Source organism: Cercospora beticola, chromosome 5, assembly GCF_033473495.1.
Source record: "Cercospora beticola chromosome 5, complete sequence".
NCBI lineage: Eukaryota > Fungi > Ascomycota > Dothideomycetes > Mycosphaerellales > Mycosphaerellaceae > Cercospora > Cercospora beticola.
The window spans coordinates 837736-857693 of record NC_088939.1 but is presented as its reverse complement, the minus strand read 5'-3'; the positions used below and the strand labels follow the sequence as shown (position 1 = coordinate 857693).

Sequence of the window (19958 nt, the reverse complement as noted above, 5' to 3'; positions counted from 1 at the left end):
GGAAGCATATATGTCTGACCTTTTGCTGCTCGACAGCCCTTCTCTCCTCAGCAAGCTTCGAACACGAACAGCCATCTCGCTCATTACAACCAACAATCATTTCGGAATGCTTTCCACCCACATCCTAGCCCTGGCGGCCCTCCTTGGCCTAGCAACCAGCGCCCCAACTCTCGAAAGCCGTGGCCGCAAACTCCAATATCTTGGAATCAACGAAGCTGGTCCCGAGTTCGGCACAGCTCTCCCAGGTCTCTACAACAAAGACTACATCTGGCCAGATCTCTCCACGATCCAGGGCAAAATCGACTCAGGCTTCAATGTCTTTCGCATCAACATCCAGCAGGAAAGACTGACCCCCGGCGGGTTGACTTCTGGCTTCGAAAAATACTACTTGGCGAATTTGACTCAGACCATCAATGCCATCACTTCCAAGGGCGCGTATGCTATGATTCAGCCACATAATTACGGAAGATTTTACGGGCAAATCATGACTTCGACGAGTGATTTTGGGACGTGGTGGAGGAATGTTGCCGCGGTGTATAAGAATAATGATAAGGTTATCTATGATACTAACAATGAGTATGGATTGAATCCAAACAGTCTTGCCATGGATTTGCTAATTCGATAAACAGATTCTGGGGCATGTCCGGACGTGTGGTAGCAGATATGAACCAAGCGGCCATCAACGGCATCCGGGTAAGTCTCGAAAACACTTTCGTCACCAATCTGCTGATCCTTTGTTCTCTCAGGCCGCAGGAGCCAAGCAAACCATCCACGTCGAAGGCAACGCCTGGACCGGCGCCTGGTAAGCACCGTCCCTTCACCCACCGCATACAAGATCCCCATACTAACCCCACCACCCAGGACCTGGACAACAGCCAAAGGCACCGACGGCCTCACCAACGCCGAAACAATGGGCAATCTTACCGACACCGAAAACAAACTCATCTACCAAATGCATCAATACCTCGACACCGACGGAAGCGGAACCTCACCAAATTGTATCAGCGCCACAATCGGTAGCGAACGCCTCGTCGCCGCAACGAACTGGCTCCGAGCGAACAAGAAAAAGGGCTTCCTTGGCGAGTTTGCTGGTGGTGTTAATGGACAGTGTCAGGCTGCTGTTAAGGATATGTTGAATTATATGGTTAAGAATTCGGATGTTTGGACTGGAGCTGCTTGGTAAGTCGTTGTCGTATTCTAAAAGTGAACTCGTGAAATGATGCTGATGGTTTATTTAGGTGGTCTGCTGGTCCATGGTGGGGAAACTACATGTTCTCCCTTGAGCCTAAGGATGGTCCGGCTTATAGTACCTACACGCCGATTTTGAAGGCGTTCGCATGAGTCTGGAAGGAATACGAGGCTGGTTTACGTCAGTTGGACTTTCGTTTACGATGATCGATTTACGAGTCCCTCGTTTGGAGCTTAGCATACTATTTCGTAGCGTACATGAACAGAGGCTGGGCTGGCTCAGCAAAATTCAAACTGGGCGATTCCAGATCACAACGAGAACGTCTTGCAAGAAATGTAATCATATCATACTGGTCGTGAGACAAACGCGTAGAAGGAAGAAAGGGGACGAGACTTGAGACGGCAACTGACTTTCGGAAGCTGAGCCGAGGCGCTAGCAAGGATTCCTGGTGGGCTGCTTCTTCAATGACTGTAGTGCTGTTTTCTTGAGAGGGACATCGTTCGTCATTTCCAAAGCACTTGCACTGGCCGCCAAACTGAAGACTCTTCGCTCTGTTCGACTGCTCGCGAGGGCGACAAAACGACCCACATCCCTTCAACGCATAGAGCGAAATAGCCCACAACGACAACAATTCCGATCTCGAAGTTTTGGGTCCAGCCGAATAGTCAGTATGGCAGCAACACCTCTGGACGACAAGGTCAAGAGCCTCATCGAAAAGTCATACCCTCAGGCCAAGGGAGCAGATAGCGATCCAGCTAAGCTGACTTCAGCCATCTTTACAACCATCGAAGTACGGCACACGATCAATTGCGCTACCCAGCATCGCTAACGTGTGAGTTTAGTACTCGCCCGCCGAGAAGACAGACATCGATCAGTGGTCCACCACTGCCGCCCACATTGCATCACCCAACGAAGACGCTGCGAAGACGGCCGAGCGCTTATCCCACCTGAACACCCACCTCGCATCGCGCACCACCATTCTCGGCAGCAAACCTAGTGTCGCAGACATTGCGCTTTACACGAAGCTTGCTCCCGTGGTGAAGAGCTGGACACCAGAGCAGCGCACCGGAGAACAAGGCTATCACCATATCACACGCTTCGTCGACTTCCTCCAGAATGCTGAATTGTTCGGCCTGAAGGTGGAAGACAGCGAGAAGGTTGAGATCGACGCCAGCAATGTCGTGTCGCCGATCAAGCCAATCGACGCCAAGGCTGAGAAGGAGCGAAAGAAGAAGGAGAAGGCAGCAGCGGCCGCGGCAGGTGCAGACAGTGCAGCAGCAGCAGGAGGGACAGTCACGTCCGCAGCCAGCGACGCGACGAAACAAGCGGAGAACCAGAAGCCAAAGAAAGAGAAGAAGGACCTTGGCGACAAAGTGGCAGATGCTGTAGGTGCAGCAACACCTGGTGAGAAGAAGGAGAAGCCCAAGAAGGAGAAGCAGCCGAAGCAGCCCAAGAATGCCCCAGCCCCAGACAAGCCGTTCGGCCCTGCTCTCATCGATCTCCGGGTGGGGCATATTCTGAAGGCCATCCAACATCCAGACGCTGAGAAGCTCTTTGTCAGCACAATCGATTGTGGAGATGCTCCGGGCACAGACAACACATCCGAGTACGAGGGCAAGACCGTGCGAACGGTGTGCTCTGGCTTGAATGGACTCATCCCACTCGAGGAGATGCAGAACCGCAAGATCGTGGCAGTCTGCAATCTCAAACCTGTCACTATGCGTGGAATCAAGTCATGTGCCATGGTCCTCGCTGCCTCACCACGGGGCGATGACGACCATGCTGGTCCTGTCGAGCTCGTCAACCCTCCAGCTGACGCTCCGGCCGGTGAGCGTGTCTACTTTGAGGGATTCGAGGGCGAGCCTGACGCTGTGTTGAACCCAAAGAAGAAGGTCTGGGAAGACAACCAGGTCGGCTTCACGACGACTGCGGACAAGGTTGTTGCCTACGAACCAACCAAGGTCGAGAAGCTCAAAGACAGCGGCAAGACCGAGATTGCCAAATTGAGAACCAAGCAGGGCGAGTGTACCGTGCCAACTCTGATCAACGCCAGCGTACGATAGAAGACTGCGATGGATTTGGGAGAGCGTGTTGCCGTTCCGGCGAAGCGACACGATGATAGCGACTCCGCTGTGTCCGGTTTCCCACCCTCAAGTCGAGCTTCATCGCCAGATCCCGATGCCTCGCAAGGTCCAGTCGTCATTGGCTGGTCATTCAAGGACAAGGACGGGAAACTGCAGCTGCAGTATACAGAGGACCAGTGAAAGCAGTGCAAGGATTTGGCACCGAGAGCAGAGGACTTTGTGAAGACTATGATGAGATGACGATGCATGAAATGGATGATGCAGCACAGAAGAGGAGATACTCAGCTAAAAAGCATTACTGAATGAAAATCAGCAGTACCTGCTTACAAATTCCACTCGCTTTCTTTGCATACTTCCTGCGTTGCCATAGGTAGTGAATAAAGTATCGATGCTTCACCACGCTCGGTCAGCCCTTGGGTTTACCAGGTTCGTGCCAATGGGTAAGACTTGCATGCTCTTCGAAAGGGCAAAATCTCTGAGAGTGATAGTTCACTTCCAATGCTATCCTTTCATCTACTTGCGTCTGGTACTGCGCCTTGTCGCAGCAGGTCCATCGTCTCGGGCGCCTCGCTGTCGCTATCATCACTAGCATAAGCCCCACCAGTCTCCAAATTCGCACTGGTCGGAGTTCTGCTTACACTCGGCGGAGGAGCATCCGGCTCATCAGTATATGTTTCTAAATTTACGGCCACGCCAGCAGCGGCCGCGGTTGTAGGATCTCTCTCCGCAACAGTCTCAGCATCTTTCCCTTCCTCTCGTCTCCCAATGATGACCGATCCTGCTACGAGGAATGAGGCGCCGAGCCACCACAGACCTACCAATCACGAAAAATCGTCAGCTCGACATGATTCGTTATTGGGCATAAGAACTGAATTGTGCTTACCTGGCAGAGATTCCTTAAAAATTACCCATCCCAAAATCGCCGTAAGCATGAAATTCGCGCTTGTATTGATCACGCTCACGCGGACAGTACTTGATGCGAGACGGAGGGCGTTTGTGAAGAGACCCCACATTACGGCGTTGAAGGCGAGGTTCATTAGGAAGAAGAACTGTGATAGAGAATAATTCAGCAATAGGACGCCGGTGCTTGTAGTGTTCGAGGCTTCTCTTCTTGTTTTTTTCTAGATTGTTTGAGTCCTGACTCCATGGGTTGCATTGTTACTTACACCACGCACGAGACCTTCCACAATTACACTTTCGTCTCTCATGCCGAGGATGTGTGAGATGGCTGTTGCCCAGGTTGTGGTTAATTGGGTTGTGGTGAGTTTTGCGAAGACGCCGTTAAGGGCTGCGCAGCCGCCGGATGCGATGGCGTATGTGAGCCACTGAGGAGTTGGACGGAATGCCATGATGGATGTGAAGATCTAAGTGCCAATAGAGGAGGAGGATGGAAGCGATGCTATGGAGTGAGGTGCAGGGGTGGCTTGGCATGTGCTATGTCTTGGCAGCAGTCGAGTGATGCGATACTGTTCATTCAGGTTGCTGAGAAGCACATTACAGACGAATTATGGTGGCAGAGGGTTGTTAGATTGGGTTCAAAAGCTCCGCGTATTTGACATTGCTGCATGTCTACGTTCGGTCTGCTGTTTCCGAATCTGGGCTTGTGATATGGCTGCTACCGCATGCATGCCTCTAAAACCACCAAAGCCTTAGTCTGTGCCTCCATATCCCAATGGCCACTCTCTCTCGACTTTATGCGCCCTCTCAAGCACGCGCATTGACGTGTTAACTCTCAATAAGCACGCTTGTGTTTCTTGTCATTCCGTTCTCGTGGATATCGTGTTGCAACCTCTCCCAGGCTGCAGGATTGTACTGTGTCATGAAAGGCCTTGCAATCCTCTTCAAGTTTCACTTTCACTCGAGCTTCATGTTCCCATCTGAATTTAGGCCAGTTTTGATGCAAGGATTCGCGTCTGCCATCACACCTGAAATCGTCTTTCTACGGCGCTTTGTCCTTGGACTGGCAAGCCACGATCTTGACCTTCTCTGCCTCCATCATTTGGGAGTTGTCCATCTTGAACTTGACGTCCTTAATGACAAAGGTCCAGACTTCGTCGCAAAACCGGTACACATCGAGATGTCCCTATCAGATGCGTTAGTCTTGCTCCAAACCAACCAATATTGAACTGTCCTCCTCTGGCTATTGAATGCCGTACCTTGAATGTCATGCGTGCCTTGACCTTCTCTCCGAGAACTTGCGCGATGTGCTGGTCGAAGTTCGCCATTATGCGCATAGCAAGTTGCGGCTCAATCCTCCTCGAACTGATCAGATCGTCCAGCGTGTCGGCGAGAGCGAGACCAATACTGCGTGAAGCGGTCAGCGATTATGCCCCTACCTGTTCTTTCATGCGCATACGATGTGCCTCTGTAGAGCTCATAGAAGCCCTGTTGCGCCGGTTGCGCCATCTTTGATCGCGGTTTCGAGCGGTGTTCGTAGTCGAGCGATCCTAGTGCCGCTACTGTCGGCGAACGCGGAGAGCGGATGAGACGTTCGTGAGATCCCCCCTAGCAAATATCGTTGTCGAGGTGTCTGGGGCGAAAGAAGGCAGGACAAAGGGCAGATTGGAAGTGAGTATACAGGGCGGCACATGCCAGGCGGGGCGGAGCCGCGATCCGAAAAGGGTTTAGCGCAGGTTGTGAGCTCGCCGATGTCATGCAGCCACACAGCTCTCACAGGCAAACGTGCAAGTGAATCTTCGACGTGCCTTTCACCTGATCCATCACCGAGGACGAGCGACAACAATGGGCGGCTTATACTGGGGCGCCACTGGCGCGAGCACCGCCCTCACCGTTATTGGGCTATGTACGCGAAGCACAGAGCGCTACAGGAGGCGGAAGAGGCGAAGCTGACGAGATGGGAATACAGATATGCTCTTCCAGGGCGAAGGAGAGGCTTTCAATGTCGGCGCCTTCCTCGAATCGATATCGCCGTACGCGTGGGCTTCAACGGGCATTGGGCTTTGCATCGGGTTATCAGTCGTGGGAGCAGCATGGTCAGTACATCTGGTGGACGCCCGCAAAGAGTCGCGCGAAGGAGAAATGTGGGAAAACATCATCATGGACGATTGCTGAGACGCGAGCAACAGGGGAATTTTTATCACAGGCACATCGATCCTCGGAGGAGGCGTAAAGGCACCACGAATCCGGACGAAGAACTTGATCTCGATCATTTTCTGCGAAGTCGTGGCCATCTACGGCGTCATCATGAGCATCGTGTTCTCTGCGAAGCTGGAGAACGTGTCAGGGCCCGGGATATACTCTGCTGGCAACTACTTCACAGGATACGCACTGTTCTGGTCAGGGCTATTGGTCGGCGCGTGCAATTTGATCTGTGGCGTATCGGTAGGCATCAACGGTTCAAGTGCAGCGCTCGCCGATGCTGCAGATGCGAGCTTGTAAGTTTCGTTTTGACCTGGGTACCAGAAAGCTCTACTAACATTACATAGATTCGTCAAAGTACTGGTCATCGAAATCTTCTCGTCCGTACTTGGGCTGTTTGGCCTCATCATTGGACTGCTTCTCAGCGGAAACGCCGACCCCTTTACAGCGCCTGGTAGCAACTAGATGTCCGTATAGGAAAGGAAGATGTTGCGGCGTCTTTCGCTGTCGCAGTGCCTTCGACAAAGCAATCGCACTGAACCCAGGGCCGCCAACAGGGAGATATGCATTCGCAGGCGCATCAAGGATACACATGCAATTAGCGGGACTGGACTGAGAGCCACAGGTAGGCTTTGTATGTACGTATGTGTTGTCACGAAACGTGGGCAATATCACACCGAATCACTGATCTGATCCCATCAACTCATCGTATGTCCACCTTTCATCTGTGCCTGTGAAGCGGCGACGCCTCCTGAGAGCAAGGACTTTCAAGGTGATCCAATCCGCGATGGTCACACTTCGGAAGCTGTTGACTGGCATACAGGGAACTGTACGTACCCGACACGCTCGAACGATGAGCACGTTTCGAACATAAAGAAAGTGTTAGCAATCGCCCGCAATTCGAGGCGGGCCCGGATGGCAGATATATCATAATATGTGTATGGAACGGTCTCCATGCCTGCGAACTGGAATTGCCAAAGCAGGGCCCCGCAAATGACTTGAGCCGCGTCACAGTTTTGGGTAGGCAGGAGTACTTTGGCAAAGCCGCGGCATTACCTGCGCTCCACTTACCTCGTCACAGGAAGTTCTGGCGCGCGAGCAAACTGAGAAGATAGCGTGTTCGGAAGGGAGGTGAAAAAAGTCAACAGCGCAACAATCTTAGTCCATCTATCCTGACAAAGGAAATTTATCTCTACACAAACAGTTCGAGGTGTGAGGCCCTCATTTCGCACTTCTATTGGTGTCCGATATTCCTATCCAGCATGTTATCCACGAAGTCCCTGAAGAATATTCTGGCTACCTGGTCACCTGGTCCGTATGCCGAGAGGCATTTACCAGGCGTGGTACATCTAGTAGTGCACCTTGTTGTTCTCGACCGCATCAGCACTCTGATCGCCCTCTGGGTCCGCAGTGGACAGCTCGCCACCGTCACGGCGCACACGGAAGTGCACCTTGTTGTTCTCCACGGCATCGGCACTCTGGTCGCCCTCTGGGTCCGCAGTGGACAGCTCTCCTCCATCGCGGCGGTGGTTCACTTTGTTGTTCTCAACCGCATCGGCACTCTGGTCGCCCTCTGGGTCCGCAGTGGACAGCTCTCCTCCATCGCGGCGGTGGTTCACTTTGTTGTTCTCAACCGCATCGGCGCTCTGATCGCCCTCTGGGTCCGCAGTCGACAGCTCGCCACCGTCGCGGCGGTGGTTCACCTTGTTGTTCTCGACAGCATCGGCACTCTGGTCTCCCTCAGGGTCCGCAGTAGACAGCTCTCCTCCATCGCGGCGGTGGTTCACTTTGTTGTTCTCGACAGCATCGGCACTCTGGTCTCCCTCAGGGTCCGCAGTAGACAGCTCTCCTCCATCGCGGCGGTGGTTCACTTTGTTGTTCTCAACCGCATCAGCGCTCTGATCGCCCTCTGGGTCCGCAGTCGACAGCTCGCCACCGTCGCGGCGGTAGTTCACCTTGTTGTTCTCAACCGCATCGGCGCTTTGATCGCCCTCTGGGTCCGCAGTCGACAGCTCTCCTCCATCACGACGAATGCGGCGAACACGGTAATGGACTTTGTTGTTCTCAACCGCGTCGGCACTTTGATCACCCTCAGGGTCAGCAGTGGACAATTCGCCTCCATCCCGACGCTCATAAGGCACCATGTTAGAGCGAAGGGCGATCGCTCCTCCGTTGGCTCTCTATGAATCGTTTATCAGTGGACATCCGCAACTTAGTAGCGACAGACTTACCTCCTGGACGGGCGCTGCCAGAGCGCTAGCGGCGAGGAGTGTGAAGATGCTGAAAGTAGAAGTCTTCATGGTAGCAGCTTGACCTAGCGGAAAAATTATGATGTTGTTTGTGGAAAATGGTGCAGAAGTGAGATCGAGCTTTGTTGTGTTTGCTTGGATGCTGTAGATGGAGGAGACCAATGTGGTTCACTTCTGCTCTTATATATTGTACATCGCACGTTTCAACTTGTGCGATCCTCTGTGCAAGACGAGACACTGAGCCGGTGCTAGAGCAGACCAAGTACAACCCGGAGTCCGCACGCTCCTTCAGGCACTTGAACTCGATTGGGATACCCAGACAACCCAGATTTGGCAAGCATGTGAACCTATCGCTATGCACTCTTACGGCAGCGTACGAACGGAGCCCGGTCGCTGCGGGAGAGCGAAGACATCGGGGCGCGAGCGCGGCCGACTTGGTATAGTGGAAGCAGAGGCTACCATTTCCGTTGGTGCTGACGTACTAGTGGTTCAGATCCGTATGTGCTTGATTCCGACACAAGACACACGCCAACGGAGACCGACCATCACGACATCTGTCTCCGAAGCCAAACCAACTGACATCACGTCCAAGCACAGAGCTCTCAATGGGCAACAACGCTTCCGAGTAATGGGGGTCACGACTACGATCCTAGTCTTCTAGATTGTACGAATCATTTGCTTCAGCTGCCGAAATCGGTGATCACACAACCTAGCTACTGCATTCTCCTTGCTTGCAAAGGAATGCTACAAGACTGAAACCCAACGGTCAAATGAAAGTCCAGCTCGTCCCATTTCTTCAGATCCGTATAGCCATTTGCTACCACTTGTTGGCAATGGTTCGCATGAGTAAAATTCAGATCTCTATCAGCCAGTAACCCGACGCCGCTGGAGCTGCCAGTGTAGGCTGCCCCTCCCAGAGTACGGAAGAATTTTTTTTGGTAATACGCACAATGCCACCAGTGCTGCCCATGCGTGCTCCACAAACCATTTCCTTCCCCTTTCAGCAGAATATCTAGGGGCACAGCGTCGTCCCAGGTTGGCGCAATTCGCTTCGTAAAGTAGCCCCAGCCTTGCCGTTCATGCTCGCGGGAGTACATCTCGAGGAAATCTTGATCCAGGTCGGCGTCGTAACAGGGTAATGGCGTCCAGGAATACGACCATAGTTGAAATCGGCAGCCTAGAGAGCGGGCTTCTGATGCTGTCCTTCCACAACTAAGAATGGTTGCTTGAGGACTGTATGAAGCTTCAGAAGCGATAGACGTTGCGAGCAATCGATCATCGATGCTGGCTGTAATCCAGTGCAGGAAAAGTAGAAGCAGGCATCCTGCAATCAGGCCTCCCGCAAAGACCGTTGTCGCTCGCTGCGTGATCGATCGATATCGTCCAGAGCTTGCGGTGCAGGGCTCGTCAGAGCTAGACATTCCACTTCCTCCCAGCTCTTCTTCTGGAGAGGGCTCTGCCATCGACAGTCTAGAGTAATTTGCTTTTTGGTCCCCCATATTCGTCCTCTGTGCCAAGTTGTAATACGGCCTTCGCGGATGAGATGTCGTAAGTTGATGATGGTTTGATCTGCATGCAAGCTGGTGACTTTTTCCCCATACGAGATCTCTGCGGAAAAGTATAATTTCACAAAGCCGCGACGAGTCCATCATCATCAACTGTCCGACTTCCACTTGCATCAAGCCACTTACTCGAAGACTCATTTCCGAAGTTGATCTATAGGACCGAAGTAATCTTGACTGGTGAACTCCGACAAGTCGCTATCCGACAAGCTCGCGCGGGCAAGTCCTGGGTTCAATTACGTGAGTTGGAACACCTCAACCGGGGACTGTTGACAACAAGGAGGACCGAAACGTGTACTCCGTTCCACTTCTCACGGCCCCTCGCTAATAAAAAGCTATCAAGAGAAGGTTCGTCGACAACCAGGCATGTATCAGCTAGATAGCTGGTACTGCATTCTCATTATCATAGACACAGATCCAACGGAGACGAAAGATGGATAAAGAAGTGACGCACATGGAGGGGAATGCGAACAGTCATGATCTGGAGCATCAGAAGCCACTGCTTTTCAAGGATACTCTTAAGCATGACCAAAACACCGCACCACTTCCACTAACTAATTGGAGGAACGCCATTGTGGTGCTAATATTAATGGTTCTTCCCTGGACCACGGCTTTTCTCGCCTGGCGACAATCCACCTTCTCTGCAGGACCGCAATATACCTACGACGAGATCGACCTCCGCAAGCATGAATGCGGGTCCTCGGTATCTGAGGCCAGACTCAAAGGCTGCCACTGGGATCCCGTGAGCTTTGCATGGCTTCCCGAACGATGCCTGGACAAGGACCTTGCGCACGATCTGCTCACCAAAACAAATTGGACACTACATGCAAACCTTCAAGGCACCATCACGAAATCAGACCATGACTTCTCACAAGACGAGAGCAAAACATACTTGACAAATGCCAACCATGCGCTTCATTGTATTTACTCCTGGAAAAGAATGCATCGATCGCTTCTTGCTGGAAAACCTTATCATTCGGGGTTGAGCTATCAGCATACCATGCACTGCTCCAAAGTCTTGACGGAGAGTTCATATCTTGACCCTGATGAGATCAAGACCAGGGCGCTGGTGATTTTCCCTGCGTGTTAGGATGGAGAGACTGGGGAGAATTTTGTCCATCTACCCCTTACGGACATCTACCAAAGACGTGGGTGAACCCACGCACAATGAAGCCGGCGCGTGGGTTAGCATACGCGGATTCAAGGAATATAAGGTCAAGGTCCTCTCGAGGCTCTCCTGCCAATAAGCTGCCTCGAATCGACTGCCAAAAAGGTTGCAAATGCCTCAAAATCGAGAGGTACCCTGCGAGCCGTTTCCCGTATGCAGGTGACACACTGTAATACAGTACTGTAAACATCCTTGCCGTGGGTTCGCCGCGGTGATCACGAAGTGTTCATCGCCTTTTCACCTCCTTCGCAACCATTGTCCGCTAACGCTAGTTGCTAAGAGTCTTCTGTAAAATGGATGCTGGATTGACGATTAGATGGTGACCCTAGATCGGCTGTATGATGACAAGTATCGAGTAGACCTTCAGAGGTGGTCTGAACGTTCTGTCGTATCAATCATCACGCGTTCGCAGGATCACGAAATAACCAAGTCAAAATATTCCGATTTTCTCCTTGGTTCCTCTCACACAGAACAGCCCCGTGTCTCTCAATGAAATTCGTATAAAGGTGAATGCACACACCTTTGACCCGCATAGATCGTATAGCCACTGTTTCCATCAACGACTTTATACATCGAAGTTGCATTAAGCCTTTGCGGCCGAAGTTCTTGCGAGAAACGTTTCGTGACCATGCCTCCTGAGTCAGACAGGCGCTTATCCTGGTCGGTGAGAGAAGTAGGTCTTTAGATCCTAGCCACAGCTAAGCAACCTTGTTCATCGAAACCTACCGTGCAACTTCAGAACTGACCGGAGAATTTGAAGCGCCCGGTATCCCGAGCCTGGTCCTCTGTCACTCTGACGTGATATACATATACTTTTCTACAGACCATGCTGATATTACTCATTGCGTTCGAATTGAGTAGCCTGATCCCAAGGATCTTGCCCTCATTTGCGGTCGTGTAGTCCGCGGGCGACATATGCGATTGTAGAGTGTGAGGTAGAATGCCCCCGTTACACCCCGTCAAAGCGCGTTGTTTACTAGGCACTCCAACACATCACATCGCAAGCACTGATCGTTTTCGATACGCAAACAATGTATTTCTCATCGAAAACCAAAGGGACCACGCCCAGTTCCAGCTATGAACGCCGGAATAGCAATAATCGAGGACATTTTTCGATCGCGTTTAGTTACTTCCTCGTAGTTGCAATTTTCGCACTATCGCTCTGGTCCCTGAGACACGAGCGAGCATCAATGAGGCGTAAAACCACAAAACTCGACATCACTTCCGACAAGACTCTCTACAGATCAACAGACTTCGGTAAGAGAGACAGAAAGATCTAATGACAAAGTCCAACTATCTAATTTCAAGATTTTTGCCGATAGCCCCGGCACGTAAAGCTCTTGCAACAGAGACGGTACTTTTCACTGGAGGAGCTGCTTTCGATGAGGATGGTGTGCCCTATCGTACATTTCCCGAAGGCTCTGTGCAGTACGTCGGACCTCCGACCGCAGAGATTGATTCTGCGTGGGAATACTTGCTTTCAGGTAAGGCTGCGCGTTGGAGAGATTTGATTTATTTGGCTGACTTTTGGTTTCCTTTCCTCGGTATTCAGGACGGTATTTCATCATAACGGAGCAGGAAGCAAAAGAGGCCTTTGGGTCCCGCTACAAAGACTATTATGTCGAGAAAGACTTCTATACTGGGTATATGGTAGGGTGAGTACAGTATTCAGGTTGATCACAACAATAGAAGTTAAAGGTTCGTTCGTTTGCTTACTTTTGAATTCGTCAATAGCTTAGATTTGTTCCATGTTTTGCATTGCACGGTAAGCAAAAGCACTTCCAAACTTGCCTGTGCTGCACTCGATGTCAATTCCGACTGACCACTTATGCCCCAGAACATGCTCCGAAAGCTCCTGGATCCCGAATACTATTTTCCCCAGGGCACGAATCGCGAATGGGAAAGATATCACGTCGGTATGTCGTGTACGAACCGCAGCGTCTTCAAAATCAGACCCATTGCATTCGTCAGACCTAAGTGAAATTGCCGTTTTGCCGAACTAACGACCACGCCTGTAGATCACTGCATCGATATGATCAGACAAACCGTCATGTGCCATGGTTCACTGACTCCAATACCATGGAAATGGTTCGAATCCGCGAATCGAACCTTCACAGATTCCGATCAATACCACGAGTGCAGAAATTTTGAGATGATCCGAGAATGGTCGACTTCGAGGTTCAATGGGAGCGAAGCAGTCCAGAAGCGTAAATACAATGGGATATTTTAGGTGATGGGGCAATTCGGTTTTTTCTTGGGGCCATTTGTCATGTAACCTAGATGAGAGTATAGAGATTGTCTGCTTGAAGTGCAATTTTCGGTTGCGATAAATCGATATAGAAATCCACCGAATCAATCCTGATATTGCAGTTCGAATCTCAGTGTTCTCTGGCAGTCCATCTTGGCCATCCACGCCCTAGCAGCGCAAACTTCAAAGGTGTATTTTCCGGGTTCGGCCCAGGATCCATCTGCTAGCTGACCGCGCCAAAGATAATGCTTCGAGTCCGCTCGACTCATACCACCAGGCTGTGACGTGCTTTCGTCTGCTGGATAAGCTTGTATCTCGGTGTTTTCCATGGATCCTGTTGCATCGTCCTCACGAAGTACGTAGACTTTGATCCGTGGGCTGTACATGGCCAACTCTACGTTGAGAATAGGATAGATGGTCTTCGACGCTAGTGTTGGAACCGAAGTATTGGCAGTAGGCAGCTTGAATAGTGTGTCGGCGTGAACGGGCTTGAAGTTGTTGCCAATGACTTCAATAGTGGAGTAGTTCCCTGCGGTCAAGTAGGTGCCGGGATCAGGGAGAGGGGCAACGTCTTCGAGATTGCAGGCAAGGCCGCCATACGAAACAATAAGTGATTCGTCGCGAGAGCTTGTGATGTTGATGAAGCCACTGTAAAGCGGGCAACGATCACGTGAACTCCGGAATTCCGTAATGTCTGCAACGACGCTTATGTTCCTAGACTCGTGCGGGGGGATCTCAATGGTTTCAGGTTGCAAGGTGATGGCAGCGTGCATCGGAAGAATGTTGTCCAAGAATCCACGAGACGCGAAGGTGGAAGTGCGCGGGCCCTCAGTGTCATTGGCGACATGCCAAGGGATGATAGAGCTTCTATTGCCTCTTCCATATATGGCGAGAGTGGCTGCAGAGATTGATGTGATGTTGTACTTAGCCGTGAAGTCCCCGCTATTTCGAATCGTGATATGTGATGTCTTGCGAAAGTGCTCGGTATCGTTGAGAGGCAAAGACACCGGGAAAGCGTCTGTCTGTAGAGCGGCTGCAGCAGACACATTCAACAGACCATGACCTTGTTGCCATACCGGAGCAAGGACATTGTATGCCTTTTCAGTGCCGTCATTGAACCTAATTGGTGTTGCAGAAAGTTTCAAACGGCGCAGGATCTCTGAAGCACGGAGTTCGGGATGGGCTTGCTTCAGAAGAGCGACTGAGCCTGAAACGTAAGGGCACGCTTGAGAAGTGCCGCTTTTGGTTGAATAACCACCCCAGCTTCGAGGAACTGTTGACCAGATTCCATTCCCAGGTGCCATGATGTGCGGCGCGATGTCGAGCAGCCCTGTGGGTCCCCAAGAGCTACCAGGAGACACGGCCCCTCTGGGACGATCGTTGTTCTGCGCTGCGATGTACGGCATCAAAGTGAAGTTGGAATCCATGGAGATGCTGACCTCATGACCAGATCTCAAAGCATCCACAAGCTCTTTGCCAGTGTCTGCCGAGACACCGCCGATACCGCGAATGCCCGGGAACTCGTTGTCGAATTCGAAGATTGGCTTCTCGGCGCTTGTTGGCTCATTGTCATAGATGAGCGCATACTGCACCTGCGTTGCTGCGACCACGTGCGACATTTTTTGATCGAAAGTGCATCCCCCGCGACGTACGAGCAGGGCAGAGGTCCGCAGAGAAGCGCCATGTTGCGAGATATTGTGGCATGCCTCCCCGTCAATGGAATCATTCGACGAGAGTGCAGCGAGCTCAAGAGATTCTGGAAATCGCGATGGAGTCCCTGGCGACCAGGGTATGTCATGCGGGAGAGACTCTCCGGAGGTGGAGAACTGGGCACGAGGTTGAGATTGCAGCACCATATGATTGTTGACAGAACCGACGGCGAGCACACCAGTCGCAGAACCGGGAGAGTCGGAGGAGAATGGCCCTTGACGGCCATTATTACCCATGGCGACCACGATGACAATGTTGTCCTCGGCTGCGATGCGAGTGAGAATAGTCGAAACCGCTTCGTCCGGATAAGGGCCGCCATTAGTCTCCAGAGAGAGGGATATAACGTCGACGTTCCGTTCATGAGCAGCGAGAATGGCCTGGATCACAGCGTCGATATCAACGTGCATGTTCTTATCGCATCCTGAGATGCGATAATGTTCAATGTGTGCTCCGGGGGCCACCCCAACGAAGCCAAGTGCGGGATGTTTCCCAGCAACGATGCCAGTAGTGTGAGTGCCGTGAAACGTGCACTCTGAAAATGGATCGCCGGTCATGTTCGCCGCCGCAGTCGCTTCTTCCGTGACATTCGCGAGGTTGACACCGTAGGTCACAGTGTAGTTGGGACCAAGACCAGCACCAAAAGCCGGATGTAGATAGTCGACGCCGCTGTCAATCATGGCGATTCGCACTTCTTGGCCATTGATGCCAGCATCGTGAAGCTGCTGCACACCCGTGAAGCTGTGTGGCAGAGTCTCGATTGGGATGGGAATGCTAGAATGACTGCTAGTCTCATTGTGGTCTGGGACCGCATGCCCCTCCGACTCACGGCCGGCAGCAGCAGGTGATGAAGAAATGGAAGACAGGCGATAAGTAGGTGCCGACCATACAGCAATTACGCCGGGAACGGACTCAATGCGCTCTTTCACAGTTTGCAGATCCTGCGGTGGATTGTCAATCTCCAATGAGAAGCCTGAGAAAACAGTGCTGATGAATTGGCGCCGGACGGAGCAGGAAACGTTGTCTTCAGAGAATGCATTCTGCAATGCGACTTGCAATGAGCTCAGGTCCTACTTGGCGTCAGAATAGTCGCCATACCGCACGTCTTGCCTTACATCTCCTGCCGACCGGGATGCTTCCACAATCAGGCGTAGACAAGTGGCAGTCTTGGCGAATGAAATAAAGACGGCCGCCAGGGCAGATATGAAGTGATGCAAAATCATAACGAGTCGTGAGTCGGTGTCGCGCTAGGTCGATTCGTGCAGTGGTGATCAGACACGCCTCTGTCCTCTATAAATCGGTCGTGGACCTTTTGGCCGAGGGCGAGTCCTCCGCAGGGAGTGTTCGGCACCATGCTGGACCTTCTGAACCTTCGTTTCGTGCTGACTTCCATTTCGCTGCCCGTTCTGTCTTGCCCAGCGCATTTCATTGAGGCGAGAGCCGTCGGCGTAGACGACGGAGGTGGTGAGATGGTGAGGGGACTAGCAAGCATCGCGGGCGAATGGTCCACATCCCGAAGTCGCGGCGGTTCAGCCCTGCGCCCCACCGACGAAACGTTGGCGGGAAAGTTGCGGTGGTGAGGTGGTGGTGGGATAAATAATCATCTCCATTGAGCTCCCCGCAGTCGCTGTCTAATCGCGATCCACTCGCTCCTTATTCAAACACTCTCACTGCAAGCAACATGGTTGTGGGATCGGTTCTCGTTACGGGGTACGTGTGGTCCTGCGTCCAACAATGCCATTGTGCATGCCCAGAGCCTGTCAACCTGGACACCTTTCCCCTCCGCGCCCTGCACCGCTGACTGTTTCCCTCCGAACAGTGGCACCGGCTACATTGGCTCCTTTACAGCCCTCGCGCTTCTCGAAGCCGACTACAAGGTCGTCATTGTCGACAACCTCTACAACTCCTCCGACGAGGTCCTCAACCGCATCGAGCTCATCAGCGGAAAGCGACCAGAGTACGAGAAGATCGATATCACAGACGAGAAGTCGCTGGACGCTGTCTTCGACAAGCACCCAGACATTGACAATGTCATCCACTTCGCCGCGTTGAAGGCAGTGGGAGAGAGCTCCGAAATCCCGCTCGACTACTACAATGTCAATGTCTACGGCACACTCTGCCTGCTCCGCAGCATGCAGAAGCACAATGTCACCAACATTGTCTTCTCGTCCTCCGCGACCGTCTACGGCGATGCGACCAGATTTCCGAACATGATTCCGATCCCAGAAGAGTGCCCATTGGGTCCCACCAACCCATACGGAAACACCAAATTCACTGTCGAGACGATGATCACAGACTACATCAACGCAGAGAGGACAAGGGCAAAGAAGGAGGGCAAGAGCGTCGAGGCACACAACGCTGCATTGTTGAGATACTTCAACCCAGCAGGAAGTCATCCTAGTGGGATTATGGGCGAGGACCCTCAGGGTGTACCATACAACCTGCTGCCACTTCTGGCTCAAGTCGCTGTTGGCAAGCGGGAGAAGCTGCTCGTGTTTGGAGATGGTGAGCCACCAATGCTTGGATGAGAGATTGCAACCATGCTAATACGTACCAGATTATGCTTCCAAGGATGGCACAGCAATCAGAGACTACCTCCACGTTGTCGATCTTGCCGAGGGCCACGTTATCGCACTCAACTACCTTCGCCAGAACAGCCCTGGTGTCCGAGCATGGAACTTGGGAACCGGACGTGGCAGCACCGTCTACGACATGATCAAAGCATTCAGCAAGGCAGTCGGTCGCGACCTCCCATACGAGGTCGCTCCTCGCCGTGCAGGTGATGTGCTTGATCTGACTGCCAACCCAACTCGCGCAAACACTGAACTACAGTGGAAGACCAAGTTCACTCTCGAAGATGCTTGCGCAGATCTTTGGAGATGGACCGAGAACAACCCTCAGGGCTACAGACAGCAACCTCCAAAGGAGTTCATTGATGCATTGAAGAACAAGAAATAGATGGTCTGTTGAGCTGCGAATCTACATAGAGGAATGCGGGTTGGCAAACAGTGATAGAGTAGGCTAGAAAAGCGATTGGATACCCAGTAGATGATTGAAAAGGATTTGCATATATTGAAGTCTTGCTTCACTATCACATTTCAGCGCATTCCCTTTACGTTGCTGCTTTGCTCACTTCGATAATGATGCGCGTGCATGGCGGTTTCATCGGCAAGGTGGCCCCACTTCGGAATCTGTTCAACTTCACATTGCACCTTCGCCATTGACCACACACCATCAAGAACAAATAACGGAAGCCCACGAAGAACTGGGAACGAGAAAATGGCCGAGACCTCGTCCTCCTCCACCTTACTCACCCGCTTCAAATTCCAAAAGGTCCTCAACACCGACCAACAAGGCCGCCGCATCATCCTTCAAGGCACAATTTCCGGCGAACCAGCCCTCCTCCTCGCAGAAAGAGGCGCCTTCCCCACTCCAAGCACCGCCACCTCAGACCAAGACGAAACAAACAAGTCCATCACAGCCTTCTATTCCTCTTTCTCCCGACTCCTCAGCCACGTCCAACTCCTTGGCGAAAATGATATTTATCGCTGGTACCTCGCCCATTCCCTCCCGGAAAACAGCGCAGATGAGCCGACGCCGCCGGATTTGAAGATTAACTTGATCTGGCCTGCGACGGAAAAGCATTTTCGAAAATATGCTTTCCAGCAAACGCGGGTTGTTCTGGAGACGAAGGAGATTTATGAAAAGTGGGTAAGGAAGTACATGGAGATTTGTCGGGAAGAGGGGAGATTGAATTGGGTGTTTAACATTATTGAGGGAAGGAAGGAGCAGGAGGATGTCTTGTATCGGAGTTCGGAATTGGATGCTGCGAAGGGCGATGATGATTTTCTGTTATTGCCGGATCTGAATTGGGATCGCAGGACTTTGGGAAGTTTGCATCTCTTAGCTCTCGTCGAGAGGAGAGATATTTGGTCTGTGAGGGATTTGAAGAAGAAGGATGTGGAGTGGTTGAAGAAATTGAGGAGCACGATTGCCGAGGCGGTGGAAGGGTTGTATCCTGGGGTGGAGAGGGATATGCTCAAGTTTTATGTGCATTATCAGCCGACGTATTATCATTTTCATGTGCACGTTGTGCATGTGAATTTGGATGCTACGGGAACGCAGGCTGTGGGGAAGGCCTTGGGGCTGGATGGAGTCATTTCGCAGTTGGAGAATATGGCGGGAGGCGAGGAAGCTGGGATGCATCTGCTGGATCTGAGCTACACGATTGGGGAGTCGAGTGAGCTGTGGCAACAGATCTTCTTGCCGCTCAAGGAGGGCCGAGAACCAACCGTGGGCGCTTGAAGACTTATCAAATGGCATCGTTTAGTGCTACCACGACCCTGGCCACGATAGAGTCACGGCAGTACCGACCCCAAGGACATCGGGTCACGAAATCTTGTACGCCTGGACACATGTTTGGGCAAGCAATCATGTCATCTGGAGCCACATAGAGCAACAACACATTCACAGCGACCATGAAATCCTGCGCGAAGTACTACTTGCTGCATACGATACGACATGGAGTCTATAATGCCAATATTGGTGAGCGATCATCATGATATAGCGTCAGAAACTGCAGTATAACCTGACCACGAGGACGCTTCACAAATGCACATTCTACCCCATCACAAGCCCCCACCGTGAAGAGC

At 52.0% G+C, this 19958-nt stretch overlaps 11 protein-coding genes across 11 annotated transcripts; 7 read left to right on the top strand and 4 right to left on the bottom strand.

Annotated features, from left to right (window-relative positions):
* Positions 1 to 10: 10 nt before the first annotated feature.
* RHO25_007584 (uncharacterized protein) lies at positions 11 to 1341 on the top strand (the record flags this gene model as incomplete). Its single annotated transcript, XM_023599767.2, has 5 exons — positions 11 to 576; positions 630 to 693; positions 747 to 802; positions 862 to 1179; positions 1239 to 1341. 5 exons carry the CDS (start codon positions 11 to 13, stop codon positions 1339 to 1341), a joined length of 1107 nt encoding a protein of 368 aa, XP_023449314.1.
* Positions 1342 to 1859: 518 nt separating this feature from the next.
* Positions 1860 to 3252, top strand: RHO25_007583 (uncharacterized protein; the record flags this gene model as incomplete). The annotated part of the gene is made up of 2 exons (XM_023599766.2): positions 1860 to 1979; positions 2032 to 3252. 2 exons carry the CDS (start codon positions 1860 to 1862, stop codon positions 3250 to 3252), a joined length of 1341 nt encoding a protein of 446 aa, XP_023449313.1.
* A 9-nt stretch (positions 3253 to 3261) lies between these two features.
* RHO25_007582 (uncharacterized protein) lies at positions 3262 to 3453 on the top strand (the record flags this gene model as incomplete). The annotated part of the gene is made up of 1 exon (XM_065602959.1): positions 3262 to 3453. One exon carries the CDS (start codon positions 3262 to 3264, stop codon positions 3451 to 3453), a length of 192 nt encoding a protein of 63 aa, XP_065459031.1.
* A 329-nt stretch (positions 3454 to 3782) lies between these two features.
* Positions 3783 to 4622, bottom strand: RHO25_007581 (uncharacterized protein; the record flags this gene model as incomplete). The annotated part of the gene is made up of 3 exons (XM_023599765.2): positions 3783 to 4087; positions 4157 to 4322; positions 4440 to 4622. The coding sequence occupies 3 exons, from the start codon at positions 4620 to 4622 to the stop codon at positions 3783 to 3785; spliced, it is 654 nt and encodes a 217-aa protein (XP_023449309.1).
* A 590-nt stretch (positions 4623 to 5212) lies between these two features.
* TOA2 (Transcription initiation factor IIA small chain (TFIIA 13.5 kDa subunit)) lies at positions 5213 to 5679 on the bottom strand (the record flags this gene model as incomplete). The annotated part of the gene is made up of 3 exons (XM_023599764.2): positions 5213 to 5356; positions 5430 to 5577; positions 5630 to 5679. The coding sequence occupies 3 exons, from the start codon at positions 5677 to 5679 to the stop codon at positions 5213 to 5215; spliced, it is 342 nt and encodes a 113-aa protein (XP_023449308.1).
* Positions 5680 to 6015: 336 nt separating this feature from the next.
* Positions 6016 to 6837, top strand: VMA16 (H(+)-transporting V0 sector ATPase subunit c''; the record flags this gene model as incomplete). The annotated part of the gene is made up of 4 exons (XM_023599763.2): positions 6016 to 6076; positions 6140 to 6266; positions 6360 to 6668; positions 6720 to 6837. The coding sequence occupies 4 exons, from the start codon at positions 6016 to 6018 to the stop codon at positions 6835 to 6837; spliced, it is 615 nt and encodes a 204-aa protein (XP_023449310.1).
* An 884-nt stretch (positions 6838 to 7721) lies between these two features.
* RHO25_007578 (uncharacterized protein) lies at positions 7722 to 8672 on the bottom strand (the record flags this gene model as incomplete). Its single annotated transcript, XM_065602958.1, has 2 exons — positions 7722 to 8552; positions 8604 to 8672. 2 exons carry the CDS (start codon positions 8670 to 8672, stop codon positions 7722 to 7724), a joined length of 900 nt encoding a protein of 299 aa, XP_065459030.1.
* A 3869-nt stretch (positions 8673 to 12541) lies between these two features.
* RHO25_007577 (uncharacterized protein) lies at positions 12542 to 13332 on the top strand (the record flags this gene model as incomplete). The annotated part of the gene is made up of 5 exons (XM_023599760.1): positions 12542 to 12608; positions 12674 to 12835; positions 12904 to 13006; positions 13086 to 13116; positions 13189 to 13332. The coding sequence occupies 5 exons, from the start codon at positions 12542 to 12544 to the stop codon at positions 13330 to 13332; spliced, it is 507 nt and encodes a 168-aa protein (XP_023448634.1).
* Positions 13333 to 13703: 371 nt separating this feature from the next.
* RHO25_007576 (uncharacterized protein) lies at positions 13704 to 16529 on the bottom strand (the record flags this gene model as incomplete). Its single annotated transcript, XM_023599759.2, has 2 exons — positions 13704 to 16376; positions 16422 to 16529. 2 exons carry the CDS (start codon positions 16527 to 16529, stop codon positions 13704 to 13706), a joined length of 2781 nt encoding a protein of 926 aa, XP_023448635.1.
* A 458-nt stretch (positions 16530 to 16987) lies between these two features.
* On the top strand, positions 16988 to 18264 carry RHO25_007575 (uncharacterized protein; the record flags this gene model as incomplete). Its single annotated transcript, XM_023599758.2, has 3 exons — positions 16988 to 17016; positions 17126 to 17811; positions 17864 to 18264. 3 exons carry the CDS (start codon positions 16988 to 16990, stop codon positions 18262 to 18264), a joined length of 1116 nt encoding a protein of 371 aa, XP_023448641.1.
* Positions 18265 to 18585: 321 nt separating this feature from the next.
* On the top strand, positions 18586 to 19611 carry RHO25_007574 (uncharacterized protein; the record flags this gene model as incomplete). Its single annotated transcript, XM_023599757.2, has 1 exon — positions 18586 to 19611. The coding sequence occupies one exon, from the start codon at positions 18586 to 18588 to the stop codon at positions 19609 to 19611; it is 1026 nt and encodes a 341-aa protein (XP_023448642.1).
* Positions 19612 to 19958: the final 347 nt, after the last annotated feature.